Source organism: Sus scrofa, chromosome 17, assembly GCF_054392235.1.
Source record: "Sus scrofa isolate SSC_HxYL_T2T_F1_AM1 chromosome 17, Sscrofa_HxYL_maternal_Yorkshire_Landrace_v2.0, whole genome shotgun sequence".
NCBI classification, from domain to species: Eukaryota; Metazoa; Chordata; class Mammalia; order Artiodactyla; family Suidae; genus Sus; species Sus scrofa.
This window is the reverse complement of record NC_139399.1, coordinates 70713778-70733686: the sequence shown is the minus strand read 5'-3', so window position 1 is coordinate 70733686 and position 19909 is coordinate 70713778. Positions and strand designations below refer to the sequence as shown.

Here is a 19909-nt window from a genome sequence, read left to right as displayed (position 1 = left end):
ACCCTGAGCTGGCCTCCTCCCTGCCATGTGTGCCATCCGGCACCCAACGCCTCATACCAGGAACCCAGAACGGTGCTTCCGTCCAGAGGAAGAGGAGCCAGACAAGGACAGAAGGGCCTCTGGGAAGAAAGCGTCCTGAGATCACACGGACCAGACTTGCTCCCTCCAGTCTCCTGGCACCACAGGACCAGACCCTTGAAAAGGCCACATGCGTGGGCACAAGAACGTGTGCAGGCCCCTCAGACAGGTGGGCGCTCGGACAGGTGGGAGCACAGGTGTGCACGGCCACGTGGTGCCCCTTAGGCACGGCGCAGAGCTCCGTGGGGACCCGTCCGCCGCCCCTAGGCAGCGGGGGACGGCCAGGAAGAGGAAAGGGAAGCACGACAATCTCCTAGCAGGCACAGGGTGCGTGCAGCGCGCCTCAGGCAAACGGCAGGTGGTCCCAACTGAAAATCCCACCCTCTCCTCTGCCTCGAGGGGCTCCTCGCAGGAGCTGCACCCACCTTGCTGGGCAGATCCTGTGGCTTCGTGCTGAGGTTCTCAGGCATCTCCCAGCAGCGTGTGGAGAGGTTCAGGATGGCGGTGGCGGCCATGTGGGCAGCCTCCGCGTCGTGGGCATAGTCGAAGCCTGCAGAAGAGGACGAAGTGCAGGGGCTGTGCCTGGGGGAAGAGGCCTTTGGGAAAGGTTTGGCTGCAAAAAGGGAACAACACCAGGCTGATACACAACTTGAACAGGAGGCGATCACGCAGACTCTTGGGGGGGGGGGCGCTTTGGGGGCTGAGAGCGTGCAAAGCACAGCCACGTGAAGGTGGGCCTAGGACTGGGTCGCCGACCCACTGGTGTGAGCCCACACGCCCCACTCCTACCCCACTCTTACCCCACTCTTGTCGGGACATCTGAAGGCCATTTCTGACTTAAAATTTGGGCAGAAAGGGCAACACCCTCCAAAAGACGTGCTAGCGTCCCTGACATTTCAAACGGAGCGGAGCGAGCCGCCCATCAGTGGCGCTCATCAAGAGCCCAAAGCCTGCCGACAGGACGTATGTCTGGCATGTGACTCAGGTAGGAAATCCTGTCACAACATCGAAGGGCTCACTTTGGTGGCCCCCACCCCTGCCAAAGGGCTTTGGCAAGTAACACTATTGTTCAAATAAACAAGACAAGGCATCGAAGCTTATCTTTTCCAATGATTGTGCTGTGACCGTAAGATCACTCTCAGGTCTGACTTCTGAGCACTCAGGGTATCAGCAGTAAATTTCCAGGTACACGAAAGCTCCTTGTGAGCACTGCAGCCTAACTGGGTGCCTTGGTGAAGGCATGAAGCCCTGAGCCCTGAGACACTCACACTCCAGCTGGCAGTTACCCTGCTCGCGTTTTTATTATTATCTCATAGGAAAGGCACCACTGCCAATGTGGGGCGCTGACAACATCACCAGGAGATGCCAGTTCTGATCTCAATACACTGGGGGTGCTTTTCCATGTCGTACACATTTCTAGGGCTAATGGGCTTACAACTCACAAATTCGTGCGAGTGACACATACACCAAAAAAGAAAGGAAGGCTAGTTCTTGAAGGTTTGTTGAAATGAATTTTGCTAGTGCAGAGCACCCAGAAAACGTGTTGCTAATACCACAAGTGGCGCGTCGTCCCCAGCAAGGCGGTCCCTATACAGGAATCGGGGCTCAGCACAGCGGTGCCCGACCCCCCGCAGACCTCCACCGCTTGAGCTGGCATAAACTGCCTGGGAAGGGATGGCCAGGAGAGGGCACTCTCACAGGGCTCTTAAGCCTTTGGACAGGCCCCCATAGCGGACCTGGGCTTTATTTCACATGTAGTAAGGAGATGTGTCACGCTGGACGGAGAACCCGGAGGAAGCCGCGGTGAGAGAGCCACCTGGGTGGACTGGGGCACTAGGGCTGGGCCTGTCCCGTCAGCACCCCAGGGCAGAGAGTCCCTGCATGCTCCTGGTGAGGGGCCCCCAGCCCCTACACCACCCAGGCGTTTCCCCAACTCACATTTAAAGGCTTTCGGTGAGGTTTCGCTGGTCTGAATCTTTGGGGCAAGCATACGCTTGCCAAAAACCTGAGCATCAAAACTTGCGTAGTCAAAAGTGACCTTGGAGAACTTCTCCAGCTCCTTGGCCAGGTTGGCCCTGGGTGTGGCAGGGGCCACACTAGGCCGGTAGCTTCCGTACGGAGGGACCTCAAGCTGCTTCACGAAGCACATGGGCCTGGGGTGCAGGACAGAGAGGGGACAGTGAAGACAGGACCCAAGGACCCTGCACCACTCACCCAGTGCCCCACCCCATCCCAGCTGTCTCTCAGAGCCCAGAGTGGACGAGACCCCGGGAGTCCTTCCCCTGCATCCACAGCAAAAGGGGTCAGGGGTCTGAGCTATAGGAAGCGGAGCCGCCACAGGGAGGAGGGACTGGGAGCCTTGAAGAAATTGTGGGTTGCCCCCTTGCAGTTGGCGTAGCCAGGAGAGGGGCTCGAGAGAAGGTGTGGAGACCTTGGCAGGGAACCCTGCAGGAGTGTGCCTGGGGCAGCCGCCAAGGCAGAATTCTCATAGTGGAACAGCTTACCAGACCCAGGGCGGAGGGGGCTGGGGTGCCCAGCAGGGACACGGATGTGTTTCTGAGAGTCAGCACCCCCGCAGGCCAACCCTGCTCCTCACAGGGAGGGGTCAGGCCCCACCGTCCTCAGCTTCGAGTCGGTCAAGCTGCCCCAGAGGCTGCTACAGGGCTGAGGACAGGCGTGAAGGGACCACCTCAAGCCCTTGGTTCACTATTACTGAAGCTCTTGGAAGAGCTCAGATTCTCAAAAGCACAAGAGACAGCATGCAGACCCGGGCCCGGATAGGGCAGGAGCCGGGGCAGGAAGACAGCCCTGCAGAGGAAAGCCACGGCCTCTGTGCCCTCGGTGGAGGCGCTCGTGTGCCATGCAGCTGGGAAGGCGGAGGCCTGGGAGAGTCAAGCCATGGCCTTGGTCTGGAAAGGGCAGGTTGGTGGAGATAAGAAGAGGCGGATGTCAGGGCCCCCAGTGCCGGGCACATTAAGAACTTGAGTGTGGCCCGGAGATAGGAGCCTGGTGCCAGGAAGACCCTGCAACCACAATACGGCCAGCTCTGAAGGGCTCTGGGAAAGAGACACCACCAGGGCCAGAGCGTGCCCTCCTTGCCATCTAAAGAACTCGCTGGAGAGCGCCAGGCGCCCCAGGGCAGGAAACAAACCCTCAGCTTAATTCCATACCACGTTTTGGTGGCTTCCTCAGCCAGGGCTTCAGCTAGCAACAGACCTAGTGCCCGTGATGCCAGCAAAGCTTTTCCCAGACTCTCCCCAGAGGCGTGGCCCCATGGAACACATGGAGCCCGGACAGAAGGCCCGGACTCCTGGCCACAATTATTCTGGGCTCCTCACTGAGGGCCCAGGAGGCAAAATGTCACTGCCTCATTCAAGCCGTGGGAGGAACTTCTGAAGCCAGAACGCTGTAGTACCACCCTCACAGGCAAACCAATTGAGATCAGATGCCTCGTGTTTGGAACCTGTTTGGCCCCCTGCCCAGCCTCACCAAGCCTTACTTGCCTGGTGGTCTGACATTTTATCAGTGACTTGGATCAGGCAAGAAAACTGACAGGAAGCTGGAAAGAACAGTAAGAGGGAGGAAAGAAGCAGCTTCCAACCACAGTGAGCGTGGCCTGGTGGAAGGAAGCTAGCTGGAGGAGGCTGAATGCCCCCCAAGGCCGGGGCTGCAAGCAACCCCCCGACGCCGTGCAAGAGTTTCAGAGAGCTGACTCGGCAGTTAACGGGACCCCTTGTCCCTCCCAAAGGAGCAGAGATACCATCCAAGGTGGATCTCAGGGCGGCTCTGCAGAATCAGAGATCCCACCCCGGTGCCACAGGCACCTGGAACCAGAGGTTGAGGTTCCATTACCTCACCACCAGCCAATCAAAAGGAGAGCTGATCATGCAACCCCACCCCCAAAGCCCTCTCTAAAGACCCAACCAGAAGCGGCAGGGGCGGCGGTGGGGGGGACCCCCACCCAGCGTTCTCCTGGCTGGCTCGCATCTGGAAATAACCCTGGGCCCCAAACTCCAACCCTGGCTTTGGTTTGTCTGGCCTCACTGCGCGTGGGGCCCAGGAACTCGGGTTTGATAGGCCTTCGCACTCACCTGAGGATCCGGTCTGAATTGGAGCTGTTCTTGGAAGGCTCTCCCGTCGGTGGCTGTTGCTTCTCGTGAGATTTGGCTAGTTTTTCAGCAGCGGCAATGGGACACCCAGACAGACTAGAGAAAGGATAGGAGGACAGCTGAGCCCTCTCCTGCAGGCCGGCCTGTCTGAGCCCCAGGCAAGGGCTCCTGTCATTCCCGCAGGAGAAAAGCCCGCTCTGTCCTCGAGCCCTCACGGTACCCGCTGCTCAGTTGGCTTCTGGTTTTGGAAATTCTAGGCCAATGACACACGGAGACAAAAATGCATCCTAAAGCTCTCCCAAACTCTGGGCAAATACCCTGCTCTGGGTGGGCCTGGGAGATGGGCCTGCCTCTCCCCTACCCTCCCGTCACCACCAGCTGCTCACATTCTGTCAGCCGACTTGGGGAGGCCCAGAGCCCCACACGCCAGAAACTGGGTGCTGACCCTGGAGGACATGGACCACCGGGGTCACACCAGGGGAACACCAGTCAGAGACCTCGTGGTGCGTCACAGAAGTGTTGGGGATTCAAAAAAAAAAAAATAGGAGTTCCCATTGTGGCATAGCAGAAACAAATCTGACTAGGAACCATGAGGTTTCGGGTTCAATCTCTGGCCTCGCTCAGCGGGTTAAGGATCCCAAGTTGCAGTGGCTGTGGTGTAGGCCGGCAGCCACAGCTCCCATTCGACCCCTGGACTGGGAACCTCCACAAGCCGCAGCGGCGGCCCTAAAAAGATTTAAAAAAAATAAAAAAGTATTGGGGATTCAGCCTCTTCTCCGGGACGCAGCCTCAGAACTCTGGCAGGCCTTCTGGCTGAGTGTACACATCCCCACCCACCACTGCAGCCATGGTGCTCAGGGCGAGAGCAGGGTGCAGGGACCTCTTGCCAGGAGACGGCAGACAACTCCACCTTGGGTCCCTTCCACCAGAGTCTCCCTGGCGCCACTGAGCAGCCCGATCCCAAGGGGGCGGGGCACATGGTCTCCACTTGGCTCTCCTCTCTGTGCTGCCAGCAGCCATGTGGTCTCTCGGGACCCCCCACTCGCAGTGGCACAGGCCGCAACACCATCCAGGGGCTGCTCTGCTCCCGCCAAGGTCTGCCCTGACCTTGCACTGGCCCCAAAGGGCAGCACACAGGGGGACACGGCAAGCCCGAGCCTGCCCCAGATTGGCACGCACACAGCAGGCCCACCCCCACCACAGCCCGCCAGGGCCCAGCTCAGCCCGTACCTTCTGTGCGTGTTACGGTTGCTGTTCACGTGGCCTTGGCCTGTACAGCCAGGCGTGGGGCACTTGAGCACATTCTCGTGCATGGCCAAGACTGCGAGAGAAGGGGAAGGGAGGCGGTGAGCACAGCCTGGAGGGGGGTGATGCAAGAGCCCCTGGCTCAGCCTGCTGTCAAGGCATGCCCCCCCTACCCCTGTGGCCCTGACTCTAGGGTCTTGAAACCTCCTGCTGTCCCGAGACTCACTCCTGGAAACTCAGTGTTCACGAGGGCTGACGGCTTTCTCCCGCTGAGCCCTCAGAACACAGACGGCAACGCACACCCCCAGCTCCAGGGTCCTGCGCCACCGCCCCCAGCCCCCACCCAATGCCTGGGGCTTCCCGGGACCCTGAACCAGGCTGCCATCCCAAGATGAAAAACTGGGCACACCCCATGTCCCCACGCTCGAGGGCTCAATTTGGGCTTCTGGACAGTCCCAGTACAGAGGGACAGGCCCTGGCCACTCCTCCATGTGGACACCATCCAAGCGCCAGAGCCAGCCTGAGCTACTCACTCTCTGGGGGGATCCTGTCCTTGTGGGGGCAGCCAGACAGGCTGCGGTGGTGCGGGTACAGCCCGGTAACGTGGCCAGTGCCGTCACAGCCTGGCGTCGGACACTTGATCTCGCGTTTCTCCGCTCTTGAGGGATCTGAACGCACAAGACCTATGGGTTAGAGGGTGGCCAGGAAGCTTGGTTGGGGGCATCGAGAGGGAGGAGCAGAGAAGCTTGCCAGCTTTCACTCTGGCTCCAGGGAGGAGAGTGACCAGCTGCACCAGAGCCAGAAAGGGCCCAGGGGCTGGACAGCCGGGGCACCCTGGAGAAACCGGCCAAACTGGCTGCCTGGGTGGAAAAGCCCGTAGATCACAGACACCCAGACAGCAGGATGTACAGGCTTCGGGAAGGGCTACCCATGGTGGCCACTGTCCTCTCTCCTGTCCTGCAAGGCCCACTGGCTTCAGGGTGGGAGCCAGGCCTCTGCACAGAGAGAGGCCTTCCAGGATGCGTCCTTTGTGCTGAGAAATGAAGGGGACACAGGCACCTAGTAACTTACCCAGAGCAGCGAATAAACATCTGGGAGGAAACTAAACCCAGACCTCCGTTACCGACTTCATCTATCCTTGGCAGGCCCAGAGTGGTCACTAAGAGTGCGGAGACAGAGGGGTCAACTCTCAGGACACACAGGGTCCCCAGAGCATAGCTGACGGCCCAGAGAAATTCTCCACATCTCCCCTTTGGAGAGCACGGAAGTCACAGACCATGCTCAGAACACCTACCCAAGGGGGGCAGGGCCCCAGGGCTCCACCTCTGATGCCAACAGGAGGAAGCTGCCCTTGGACCACCAGGCAGGGGCTCCTAGAGGCTCATGAGCCCCTCCCCAGCACCGAATCCTGAGCTCACTGCTCGGCTTCCATCCAGGACCCGCACCGCGCCTGTGCCCCAGTGCCAGCCCCTCAGAGCCAGTCCCTCTGTCCTCCGAGGTATAGGTGGGCTCATCGCTGCCCAGTGCTCCCAGCCTGGCTGCCTACCTCACCGTGGGGCTCTACCCCCTGGGTCCAAGCCCCCAGCTCTCTCCTAGAAGGCAAGATACCCTGAATCTGGGGCCCCAGGTCTGTCCTCGGGTCTGAGACCCCAAACCCCTGGGCTGGTCCTGTCCATCTGTGTCCCATGGCCCCATTATGGCACGTTCCAAGAGTGCCCACCAACATCCTCCCTGCTCTGTAGGCCACAAGCCCACCACCCCCAGACTGACACTCACATGGGCCCCAACACCTGTTCCCGAATCTGTGTCACCTTCACCTGGACTCCTAGTGTCCATGTCCCCTCAAGGCCTGTGCTGGCCTGCCTCTGAGCCCCCAGGGGCCGTCCCCCACGTTTGGCCATCCTGAAAGGGTGTCTGGTTGACAGCTGTCCTCCCTGCCCCTCGGCTTTCTCCCCGAGCCTGTCTCGTGTGAGTGACTGGGTGTCCCCGCCTGCCCCGCCTGCAGATCCCTCAGTCCCTCCTCCGCCAGAGCAGCCCTCAGGCTGTGACTGAGCCACTGGGCCTCTGCCCCTCGAGCCCTTTCCCCGCCTGGTCACCTCAGCTGTGTCTCCAGACCACCTGTGTGAGCGGCGCGAAGCCCTCCTGGGGATCAAGGACCACAGTCTGCCTGCCACGTGGGTGTTTGTCCCATCTGGTCCCATCTCCACCACCCCCACCCCCAACGCCCAGATGCGGGTCGGTGCGGCCCTGGAGGGTGGGGGTCAGTGCCGGGCCCTACCTTTGCTGCAGTAGCTCTTCCGTGCAGCATCCAGGGGCCTCGCCGCCTTGCCCGGCTCGCCCGGGCCCGGTGGGCCTTGCTCGGTGGGGGCGCCGCCCGGCTCGCAGACGGCCCGCACCTGCTCGGCCTTCAGGGCGATGGCCTGCTCCAGGAGGCCCAGGTTCCCACGGGTCAACACGTCGTACATCTCAGAGTCGTCCGTGACCGCGGACTTCTGCGAGCGAGAGTCCTCGTCCTTGCCGTCGTCAGAGTGCGCCTCCAGCATGACGGAGAAGGCGGGCTTGGGGCTGGGCGGTGCCGGGCGCCGGGGCTCAGGGGCCTTGGTGGGGGCGGCATGGGGGGCCTCCTGGCAGATGACATCAGGAGGGGCCTCGGCCTCGTCCTCCTCCTCGTCCTCCTCGTCCTCCTCCTCGTCCTCGTCCTCCTCCTCCTCGTGACCCAGGCCCACGTCCGGCTTGCTGGGCTCCTGGCCGGCCACGCCCTCCAGGGACTGGGGACACAGCTCCTGGGAGCGCTCGCTGGTGACTTCAATCACTTCCTCGGCGTCCTCCGGCTGGATAACGGCGTCCTTGTCGCCCTCATCGCTGGTGGCCCCTTCCTCAGCCTCCTCCTGAACCAGCCGCATGATGGCCGGGCCCGGCTTGGCCACCTGGCCTGAGTCGTCCCCGACCAGGGTCTCGTCAGCGATTTGGCCCAAGTTGAGGAGAGACGTGGCGATGATTTCCTGGTAGCTGCTGTAGCCCTTGGAGGAGCCCGTGGGGCTGCTGACGGGGTTGGGTCCGAAATGAGCCTTGACAGGGCTCCTTCCTGCGCAGAAAGAGAACCCATGTGGGAGGCACACGGGGAAGGAGGCCGAGTCTCCAGGACCCTGCATCCCCCACGCCACCCGGCCACAGCCAGGGGACACCTACCCCCAGAAATGGGTTGGGTGTGGCCGTTCGTGCTGCCCCTCTGCCCAGACCTGGAGGCCACAGCAAACCTACATCAGGGTGGGCAGAGGAACCACGACTGTAGTTCTGAGCTAAGAACCCATCCGACAGCTTCGATTAACAGTTCTCCCTGTTTCCTTAAAGCAGGCAAACCCGCCTGTCGTAAAATTAAAATGCATCCAATTTCTTTAAATTGTTTCATAATCGAGAAGCAGTAAATTTGTTTTTAAAGGTTAAGTCTTTTAACCCCCATGACTAGAATGCCACACACAAGGTCTCCTTGGGATCATGGGCCGAGACCCCAGGGCACAGGAGCCAGGCCTCGTCTGTCCACTCCAGGAGGCGGCCGAGCCAGGGCTGACGGCTGAGCACCAACCTCCATCCTTTGTAAGAAAGCCAGGGAGCCAGGGTCCCCAGGGCCATGCACCACCTCGGGCACAGCCAGGTCCGGCTTGGGGTCGGGGGGAGCGTGTCAGGACCCTCCCTGGATTGGCTCCACAATAAAACAAACATCCAGCTCTAACCCTGCACGGTCAGAGAACAGCAGAAGCTTGGAGGTGTTGGGGGGTCTGGGTCTTGGGCCTCAGCCCCACCCCCAGGACCCTACAGTCGGCCAGGGTCTCAGGAGACTCTGAAGCTTCCCACCTTCACTCTAGCGTTTGCCAAGGGCTGGGGGCCCTACAGGAGAAGGGGGACTCAGGGGGCCCCCCTCAGCTCCCCCTCCCCAACAGGCTTCCCTGGACATCACCCCCCGGCCTCCCCTGAAGCCAAGCAGGCCCCTCACCCCCGCCCCCAGGTGCCTCTCCTGAGGCCAAGTGGGGTGGGGTCTATCTGAGACCCCCACACAGACACACACCCACTGACGCAGGGTCCACACACAGACGTGCCCGCAGGCCCCTCCCCAGGGAGCCCCGCAAACGTGGAACAAGAGCCGCTTGTTCTCAGCAAGGACGCTCGCACGCGGGCCCCTCCCCGCTCAGGCTGCGATTCTCCAGGGCCACACTAGGCGCCTTTATTCGCGGAGAAAGAGCCACAAAGCACCTTCAGCTGGCTCTGGGCGATGAATCTCCTCCTGTCCTGACATCTCGGCCTCGTCCTCCTCCGCAGTTCCTTCCGATTCATCCGAAACAGAGGCGTCCTTCACCTCGGCGTCCTCACTGCCGTCGCTGTCCACGCCGTAGCCCGCATCCAGAGCCAGCTTCAGCGGGTGTGCCTTCCGCTTGGACACCAGGTGCTCGGCCTCTGCGTCCTCCAGCTTCCTCTTCTTGGCCAGGGGGCAGCTTTGCAAACTGGGGGGAAGGAGGCGGGGCTGGGGCCACCCTGTCAGCACCTCCCAGAGCCCCCCACCCTTCACTCTCTGCAGCCTCTCTCCCTGCCCTGAAAACTTCTCTTTGCATCTCATCACCACGTGCCGCCACAAGCCCCAAACTTGGGACTGGCAGGTTGATATGTTCAAAAATTTCCACCTGTTGTCTGCGTTCAGGAGCCCCTGACTGCGCTTTAAATTTTGCTTCCCGCTTCTCTGGGAAGACCTAGGTCCAGGGCCCGTCCAGGCCCCGCCCCCCGGATGGAGTTCCGCTCTTCAGACCCTGCCCACCTGCCCCCAAGCGTGGTGTCAGGAGCACCCAGGCCCTTTCTTCTCCACACTCGGCAGGCCCTTCACACCCCCACACCCCACCCACCCTCAGAACCTGGCTACAGTCAGGGGCCCTGAGACGGAGCCCCCCTCCCCCCGGGTGACAGCAGGGAGCACAGGGGATGTGCTGAGTCTGCTCCGAGCTCTCCCACACGGACGCCTCCAGCCTCACAGCAGCCCCGACCGGGAGACGCCACGCTGGGCCTCCCAGGAAGGGGCTCCAACAGGAGAACACCACAGCTGAGCAGTCAAGAGCAGAGCCGGGGGGGTTCAGAACCACAGAAGGTCTCAGAGCAGGAGAGGGGCTCCGACACCGCAGCAGCCCAGCCGCCTTCCCCGGAACCTCCCCAGGGCCCTCGGCCCCCTTACCTCCGGTGCCTGGAGTACTTGCCCCGGATGTGTCCCGAGCCCGTGCATCCTGGGGTGGGGCAGCTGGGGAGACAAGCGGAAGCTGTCACCTGGGGGTGGGCCCCAGCCAGCGCGGGGAGGGGTCCGCACCTCAGGGCCCCCCCAGACCCTCATCCTGGGAAGCAGAAAATTGTCTCCAAGCATTTGCTCAGAATGGCTGCTTGCAGTTTGCTAAACATTAATGAAATAACTCATCCCATTTAAATAAATGAATGGTTCATTACAATTTTATGTGTGTTTAATTAAAGATCTGTATGTACGAGATCAAGGTTGGACACCTTCCTTTTTCCGTGGATGAGTCTTTCCCGCTGCAGGCAAACGCCACCAGGCTTCCAGGGCTTGGAAGCGGGACCAGCAGCGAGGCAGGCCCAAGGGCAGAGAACAAAGGCTGGGTCTCTCCACTGCCTCCACGATGCTGTGGGGTTGCAGCCACTGAGGGCAGCAGTCTCTGCAGCCCCTGCCAGGCGCACCCTTCACTGGCACCCTGAGCCGGTACCCCCCAGCCAGGAACAAGTCTGCAAACATGCAGCCACGGGCCCCCCGCTGGAGGTAGGCAATCGCAGTGTGGCAGCAAGGACCCCAGCCCAGAACCAGCAACCTGGTTTGATCCCAGCTTCCCGTGGAGGCAGGTGAGGCCAGGAGGGCCGATGACCCAGGAGCTGCCATGAGACCTCAGTGGGGCAACGCCTGGCCTCTCGGGGTGCAGCTCCCACCCCAGGGACAGAGGAGACCCCCAGGAGTCCTTCTCCCTCCAACACCATCTGCCTCCCCACGGAACCAAACAGCAGGATGCTCTGGAAACTGTCAGTCACGGGCGCGGACCACCCAAAACATTTCCCCAGAACTCAGCTCCCCAGGACAGCGAGGGGGCCACGTGGATCGAGGGCAGGGCCCTGTGGGCTTTGGGGCACACCCACGGACCAAGGATGACAAGGAGCTGGCATCACCCCCTGTCAGGGACCCAGCAAGACAGGGAACCCATGGGGGCCTGAGCGCCTCCTAGAGCCTGGGAAGGAAGGGCCACGCGGACCCGCTGACACCTGTGGGCACCTGGGACCCAGAAAGGGTCCCGTGTCCAGACACGCTGATGGCTTCTGACCTGTTTAGTCATGGACCCGACTGCAGACAACTGGGGGACCCCACTGACCAGCAGGCCACACTCACGCTGGCCGGTCGGCGTGAGGCAGAACCGGCGGCAAAGCCCCGCCCCCAGCTCGGCTCAGCTTTGGGGGCAGAGTCTCTGAGAGGGACGCCGTGGGCAGCCCTCCGTGGTGGGGCTGACTTTCCCGGGGTTGAGGGAGGAGGGGGGTGGTGAGGCGGCACGAGAAGTTTACTTTGCCTTTCCTTTCCAAACAGAGGCCCCGGCGCTGCCCACCGCCCCTCATTCTGAAATCTCTGCCCCACACTTGCTGTCGCTTTCTCAAGAACTGGCTTTGAGACGCTTCACAAAAGCTCCTTGTTATTGGGGATTTGAAGCTGAGGTCCCAATTAGTCGATTAATCACTGAGTTAATCAGGCAATTAGATGCCAGCTGCTGTGGAGGCCTGCGGGGCACTGGCGCTGCCCCCAAACACGTCACCTGCTCCAAGCCACACCTCCGCCACCAGCTCGGAGAGTCCTGGCCTCCAGCCCCAAGGGCCAGCTCCTCAGAGGGCAGCAGGCCAGGCTGGGCACCCACGTGGGCAGAGCTGGTGAGGGCCACGCTGGAGGAAGAAGCTGGAAAGCCCCTGCTCCCCACGCGGCAGCCAAGAGGACATCCATCGAAAGTGGCCTGAGACCCAACCAAGGCCTCAGGGCTGCAGAGCCCACAGGTCCACCTACTGGCACCCCCTGTGCTCAGGGCCGGAGGGAAGGCGGAGACACCAGCACTGGTTCCAAGCCTCTTCCCCAATGTGAGGGGGAGGCAGACCCAGCCAAGCCCTCCCCCAATTCCCCAGTGTGGTTCTGAGTGTGGCAGAGACAGGAAGCAGGCGCGCGAGTTCCCAGAGGGCCTACCCGCAGTCAGCACCGAGCAGGGGAACCGTCCACTGCCGGGAGGGACCTGAACATAAACAGCCTCAAGCTGGGGGTCGGGGGGGCTGCTGGAAAGGATGGGTCTCCCTCCTGCCCCCAGTAGGCAGGTAGAGGAACCCCACTCCCATCCACCCCTTGGCAGGAGGTGGACAAAGGAGGAGCCCTCAGGTGGCCTGGGAACCAGGACTGGGACGTGTCAGGCATCTCTCCCAGCCCCAAAGATATTCCGAAAGGGGTCCATGGGCTTCCTAGTGCAGAGAAGGCCGGGACCCACTTCCCTGCCCCGCCCCCTCCCGCGGCTGTGTGATGGCCCAGGGGAGACGAGGCGGGGCTCTGCTGGCCCAAAGGGAAAGGCCCTCAGGGGTTCATGCCAAATTCAGAGAAAGCCTTGAAGGGGCTCAGGGAGGCAGGAGACAGCTGACCATGCTGCTTGCTCCAGTAACAGCTGCTCTGCAAGGGCAGTGGCTCCCTGGGGTCTCCGCTGAGCTGGGAAGGGTAGCTTACAGATTCCGGGACAAATGGGTGCAACCCCCCATCCCTGGAGTGAGTCCCCTCATCCCACAGGTTCAGCTCCACCCTGACCCAGCCACCCTTCAAGTGACCGCGAGCAGGTGCCTTTGATGCCACAGCTTTCCTCTGCGGGTCACTCTCCCTGTGCTGGGACCCACAGCAAAAGTGCCACCGGGATGGGGTCTCATCTGCTTGTCAGACCGCAGCCCACACTATGCTGGGAGGAAGGGTGTGGCTCACAGCTCCTGCCCCTTCCTGTGGCGCGAAGGCCCCACACGGCCACCACGCACAAACCCAGCGCATCACAGGTCACATCCCCCCTTGTGGCTCGGGGACACAGGAGGCAGAGGCAACTTCCACGTGGGGTGTGTGGCTCCTGAGCACAGCAGGTTCCACTTTCCTCTGAGCATCGGTTCTCAACAACTTGAAGAATTGCTGAAGGCCCTGTTGCTGGCACTCATCCATGCGTCTGTCCCCATTTCTCCAGCAAAACGTGTACAGGTGCCACTACTACCAAGTAAAGAGGGGGAGACCTGAGATCGGTGAAGCGGCCGGAACCCAGACGCTCATGTAACCGCCTTCCTACACTGGTCGGGTCCTCCCTGAGAATACTTCCAAACAAACCCACTTCCGAAGTCTCGAGAGAAACCCAGCCCTTTGGGTTCACCTTTCCCACTTCCTCCGTTACTTTATCTGTTGCCGAAATTACTTGCTTGTACCAAAATTCAAATCCTGTGCCCAGCCTCCCCCTGCTGTGTCCCTAAGCTGTCCCCAGCTGAATGCCACACGGCCCAGGGAAAGCGGCACCTCCTCCCAGAGCCCCCCCTCCGCTCTGTGCGCCACAGCCCCTCTACGCATCATGGTGTCACCAGCAGCTCCCCCAGCAGCCCCCCCCCCGGGAGCCGATCACGGCTCAGTGGGGGCCCCCCGGGCCTGGCCTGGCTGCTGTCCCACCATCGCCTTCCCTCCCTGTGACCAGAAGGTGTGTGACTCAGCAAATCTGGCCACATGATCTTTAACCCTCGGAGCCTTAGTTTCCCCACTTCACAAGTGGGGAAACGACACTTCCATGGGCCACTGTGCTTGGGCTCGGCATCCCTCCCATACCCCGCTTCCCACCTCCAACGTTGGAGAGCGGCCAGGGCGCCTGGGACCTCCCCTCTTCCTGGCAGCAAAGCCATCGCCGCTCAGAGGTCTAGTGGCGCATGAGATGGTCCCTCCCGGATCTGGGCTCTGTCCAGTGAGAATCTTCACCCCCGGAATTGAAAGTGGCTGGTGCCCAGAGGGATGCAGTTGTGTGGGAAGAGAGGGGGTGGGGGCAGAGGGGGTGCAGGGGGCAAGGGGAGTGCACGGGGGCAGAGTCAGAGGGAGTGCAGGGGGGCACAGGGGGCATGGAGGGCAAAGGGGGCATGTGGGGGGCATGGGGGCAGAGGGGATGCTTGGGGAGCAGAGGGGGCATGGGGGGCAGAGGGGGCATCGGGGAGTGAAGCCTCAACTGACAGTCCTATTTGTCTCCATGTGAGTCTGGAAGCCCAGAGAAATGCCCCTCAGGATGTGGCTGGAATGCAGAGCCTGTAGCCCTGGCAGCACCACAGAGCCGCCATGGGGTGGGCTCAGAGCCCCTTGGCCCTCCAAGACTCAGGCAGGTCATTGGTTCCATCTCAAAGGGAATCTGTGAGAATCGAATGCCCCACACACACACCCATGCCCACCTGGCACACTGGGGGCTGCCCTTCCTCCAGGACCTGAGCGGGTGCACAAGTGCATGGTGGCACTGGGACAGCCTGACACACAGGCATGGCGGTGCTTTCTCTCCCGCAGGCTTTGGCCAAGCCCGGGACAGAAGCCAGTGGAACTCTGGCAAGGACGCCAGCTCCAACCCAGCACAGCCTGTGAGTCTGTCCCCCTCAGACCTGTCCCCGCAAAGCCCGCTGGGAATCGCAGGGTCCAGCCCACGGCCTCGGTCTGCGTCTGGGGTCAGCGAAAGACTCGGAACATGGGGCAGCCTGTCGCCTCATCTCCGGCCGAGCGGGACCTCAGATCACCTGACACAGATGCATTTCTGGGAGCCACTAAGACAGCTCCTTGCTCCTGGCTGAGGACAGTGGTGACACGTCCTGGTGGTGACGAGGTGTGAGCACAGCCGTGCCCAGCTGGCTGCGTGACGGGGCTGGGACAGAGGAGGGAGAGGACAGGCGGCGAGGACAGCTGGACGCTGGCCAGGAGGAAAAGGGCCTGTTTGGGAAAGCGGGCCTGGGTGCCTGGCATGGGCTGTTTAGGACCCACGGGGTCACAGGTGCACCATGCTGGGCGCTGGCGGGAAGCTTTCTTACCTGAGGTCGGCACCTGCGGGCTCCGGGGGAGCTGAGTGAAAGAGAAACAGGGAAAGGCATGTGGGCGTCAGGACTGCAAAGGCACCTGGGCCTGCAGCACAAGTGGAGGGAAACCCGGAGGCAAGCCCGTAGGGCCTGACCCCCAGTCTCCCCGCCTCCTAGAACGTGCCCAGGGTCTAACGGGGCCACTGCCCCCAGGCCGAGACTGGTGCCAGAGGTGCTGGCTTGCAGAGTGGGACAGAGGCCCCCCAAGACAGGAGGTCCCTGAGCCCTCAGGGAGCGGCAGCATCTGGTCCTCTAACTGCAGGTAGAAGTCGGCTTCCGGTGGGAAAGAGGACCCAGCAGGTGAAGCTGGATGAAGAAGAGAACAAGCAGCTGGTCCTCAGTGATGGGGGAGTCAGTGGTGCCAGGGAGGGAGGGGGCCAAGGGGTGGGGACTCAGTCCTTGCCGAGCAAGCAGAGCCTTGGCCCTCTCCACACCCACTGCCAGTTCAAGCCGACACCACCCCAGCACCCCAGCACCAAGGCTGGAATCCTGGGCAGCAGAGAGGCTGCTGATGCAAGGCTATGGCAGCCTCTCCTCTCCAAACGCAACGGTCTAACTGGGCTTGGCTTTCCCCACCCTGGGGAGCTGTCTGCCTCTTCTCCTCCACCCCAGCAGGTGTGTCTGGCTAGTGGCCCCCAGGGACCCCTGAGGCACCCTGAGGCTCCCAATATCTTAGACCCTGGTGCCCAGCAGGGAGGAGGAGCACCTGGGCCGAGGCAGCACTGTGGGCGTCTGTCTCCCTGGGAAGACCGCTGAGGGGAATGGCATCTGCAGCTTTAGGACCTGGGGGTCTTGGGCGACCCTGCAGGGGATCGGGGGACAGCACTCACCTCGAAGGGCCTTGGATCTCGTTCGCGCTCTCTTTTCGTCATTTTCTAAGCTCATCTGCAAGTAAAAACAACAGCGCTGTTAATGGGAAACCTGTAGAACCACGCCTGGTGGCTGGGGCTGTGGTACCTGCTGACGTTTTCTGGCTGAGCTCTGCTGGTGCGTGTGAACCTGTGACACAGGAGGACGAGGAGTGGGCCCACAGGGCAGGAAAGGCATGCGACCACGGAGCAGCAGGAGAGGCGGGTGCTTCGGGGCAGAGACCCTGGCCCCAGGGTGTCCACCACCTCCTGCTCTGGGCTCCCCTGCTGCCCTCAGGCTCACATCTAAGGAGGAAGCGGCACCCCCCAAACCTTCACTCATGTCAGGGTTCATGGTCTCCTGTGACTCCACCACCCTCTGCTTACGGTGGGGGCAGGCTCCCCACGGCAGACTCTGACCCCACCGTGCCCCCCAGCCCAGCTTCCCCTGGGAGCTGATGACCCTGACACCAACTTTAGTTTCCCCTGTGCTGTCCCAGGGAAAGCCCACGGGAACACCGCCTGCGCCCAAGGACCCGAGCATCCCCAACACGAGACAGCCCCCAAAGCGTGGATGTACCAGGGTGCACAGGGGCCTCCGGCCACCACTGCCCAGTGAAAGGGGTCAGGTCAACCACAGCATTGAAAATTTTCTAATGGCCACATTTTAAAATGCAAAATGGGAGTTCCCGTCGTGGACTCACTGCCCATCTGAGTTTGACCAGCCACGTGCCAGATGCCCGTGGCCATTGTGCTGGACTGCCAGCCACAGCGTGGCTGCCTCTAGAGGCAGGAAGCAGATGGGGTAAGAGCCAGGCAAGGGCAGCCTGCAGGACAAGGGGTCACCTGGACCAGACCCTCAGGCCACCTCCCAGAGGTGTCACTTCTCCCAGGAAAGGGTGGCCGGGGGCACCCCACACAGTCCAGGCCACCATGTCTGCTGCCCACCCTGCCTGAGCCCACAGAGCTCCCACTCCTCATTCTCTGCCTGGACCCCTTCCTCCAGCGATTCTGCCCTCATTGTCCTCGAAGGCAGTGGAGGTAGAGCCCCGGGAGGGTGGAGCCTCGGGCCGGCGTCAGTGATAGGGCCCTTCAGGCAGAATCCTCAACCTGCCAATCTCGGCAGGAGGCAGGAGGGGCCTCTTCCCGAGGGGCGTGGCCTGTGGTCAGGAAGGGCGGAGCAATTCCACCGGCCTGGCCAGAGCCGTCAGGGCAAAGCCGGACAGCGGGGCAGGGCGTAGCACTGGAGGGAAAAGCCAGCACAGGACACGTATCTAAGGTCCCACCCGGGAAGAAAAAGCAGGGAATTAGGAAGATGGAACCTGCGGAGTGAGCTCCCCACCCGCCCCAGGCAGCACGAACATACAAAGATTTACGTGATTTGGTGAGGAAGGAAAATCAAAACCCGGGGTAATTTTATGCGGCCTGTTGGCTCTAGGCTGTGGGGCCACAGAGCTAAGAGCTGTGCTCTTACAGCTTTCCGACTGCACGGAAAACAATTACTATAATTTCTATTTTTAAAGCGGAGGTTCCCCACGGACCAATGGCTCACATTCAAAGGGAAGAGAGGAGCAGGTGTCAAAGGGACTTCGTTACGTTACATTTACGAGCCTTCGAATGTGGCCTGCGCGGGGCCTAAGCACAGCAGCTTCCGATGCAGTGGCACAACGGCGCTGGAGCGTCTGATTGCCCGGCTGCTCTCAGCTGAAATGCAATCTACAGCTCTTTTTTTTGTCAGTTTTCCCAAGGAAATTGGCAAGCATTCTGCTAGGTTAAAGCGTGCCTAGGCAATTTGGATTTCCTGCAGATAAATTATTCAAAGAGCAGAGAATAGAGGGTTGCAGGATGCGTAATGGTCGCTGCTTGCAAACTGCGAGCTCCCATTGACGCAGCCAACAGCTGTGCCATTCATTCTCCCCCAGCACCTTTCCCTTTGCAATTTGTCTGCATCAGATAGTCAATAAGTGAGAAGTTCTCCTCAGTGCATGGAGCTTTGATGTTAAAAGGGAAAGAAATTGCATCATGGGAGGAAAAACTCGGGCTCATCGCCCTTCGACATGAGGATAACTTCTATTACCCTCATAAACCAGGCAAACTCTGATTTCTGAACAGTTTGAAACACACAGTGCCCGCTCAGAGGCACCTGGCAAAGCCACGTAGAGCCAGCTCCGCTGGATGGACACTGCTTTCCATCTCCAGAGGTTGTGCCGGGGGTCCTCGCGCCTCAGTGCTGACGCTCCTGTGCCTCCAGCAGCCGTGCTTGGCCCACTGGCCTCCCCTCTCGGCCCCACCGCAGGACGGCAGGTCACTCCCGGACGCGAAGACCAGGAAGCACGTCCCAATTTTCTACTGATTTCTTTTTGAAAATTCCTAGCTTGTTCCGAGCACAAACCCAGAGGGTCTGCTTCTGGAAGGCCTGGCAGAGCGGAGTGGTCTCTGGCCTTGAGGGTGAAAGGCCCCCAACCCAGCCAAGCTGGCCTCAGTCGCACCCCAGGGGCCACGGGCTCTCTCCAGGGCAGGTCTGCACAGTTGCTGTGACCACAGGGCCGCGTCCTACAACTTCGCTGGGCTCTGTAACCTGCTTCTCGCCCTAATTAATATTTCAGGAGTTCCGTCTTCAGTAGGAAAACTATGGGAGGAGAGTGTTTGCAGCTGCAAATACTCCCGTCTTGCTACTCACCTCCTCCGAACCTGCCTTATTAGTGTCGCATGATGGCCTCACTCGAGAGGGTGGCACTGATTGATTCTGTTTTATACTTTTCAGCAAAAATCAAGCCTCTTCGTGTAAGCAACTCTTTCTTTTTTTTTTTTTTTTTTTTTTTTTTTTTTGCTTTTTAGGGCCGCACCCATGGCATATGGAGGTTCCCGGGCTAGGGGTCTAATTGGAGCCGTAGCCGCTGGCCTGCACCACAGCCACAGCGACGCGGGATCCGAGCCGCATCTGCAACCTACACCACAGCTCACGGCAACACCAGATCCTTAACCCACTGAGCAAGGCCAGGGATCGAATCCACAACCTCAGGGTTCCTGGTCAGATTCGTTAACCGCTGTGCCACAGCGGGAACTCCGTATACGCTCTTCCTAGCGGTAAACAGTTCTCATACTGAGATGTTACAAAGACCCTTCCAGACCCATCTGTGTGGCACCTTTGCCAAAACTGAGTTCCGAGCTGAACATTTACAAACTGAAAGCAAATGTCATAACAGCAACCCTGGAACCCGTCGACTCTTGGGCTGCAGTTGTGAGAAGCAGAGCCCAGATGCTCAGCCAGTGACGGAGCGGAGAGGAACGCTGCACCAGCGGCCAGTCAGGGGCCCAGCAGGCTTTGTGCCAACCTTCACCTTTACCCCCAGAGTCCAGGTCAGCCCATGATTTCCCCCAATTCGGGGACTGGTGGTGGTTTCTGGAGGGTGCCCCCGATTCTCTGTCTTGCTCACTCAGTCTCCGGCTGTCTCTCTGTCTGTCCCTGTCTCTCTG

At 60.8% G+C, this 19909-nt stretch overlaps 1 protein-coding gene across 41 annotated transcripts in view; it reads right to left on the bottom strand.

Moving 5' to 3' along the window:
* The window catches only part of MYT1 (myelin transcription factor 1), a 63295-nt gene that overhangs the window by 18888 nt on the left and 24498 nt on the right, over positions 1 to 19909 (bottom strand). For 12 of the 41 annotated variants that reach the window (XR_014832951.1, XR_014832953.1, XR_014832954.1 and 9 more), the window contains exons 3-12: positions 16415 to 16469; positions 15540 to 15570; positions 10645 to 10707; positions 9681 to 9928; positions 7711 to 8517; positions 5966 to 6100; positions 5418 to 5508; positions 4170 to 4283; positions 2017 to 2231; positions 504 to 691 (exon numbers count right to left, since the gene is read on the bottom strand). Coding sequence is in view for 24 of the 41 variants with exons in the window: in XM_085004630.1 (XP_084860756.1) it covers positions 504 to 691; positions 2017 to 2231; positions 4170 to 4283; positions 5418 to 5508; positions 5966 to 6100; positions 7711 to 8517; positions 9681 to 9928; positions 10645 to 10707; positions 15540 to 15570; positions 16415 to 16469 (1947 nt within the window). In the remaining 17 variants the exon portion in view is untranslated. Of the gene's footprint in view, positions 1 to 503; positions 692 to 2016; positions 2232 to 4169; positions 4284 to 5417; positions 5509 to 5965; positions 6116 to 7710; positions 8518 to 9680; positions 9929 to 10644; positions 10708 to 15539; positions 15571 to 16414; positions 16470 to 19909 lie in introns of all 41 variants that reach the window. The other 29 variants (XR_014832952.1, XR_014832942.1, XR_014832943.1 and 26 more) reach the window with 3 other exon arrangements.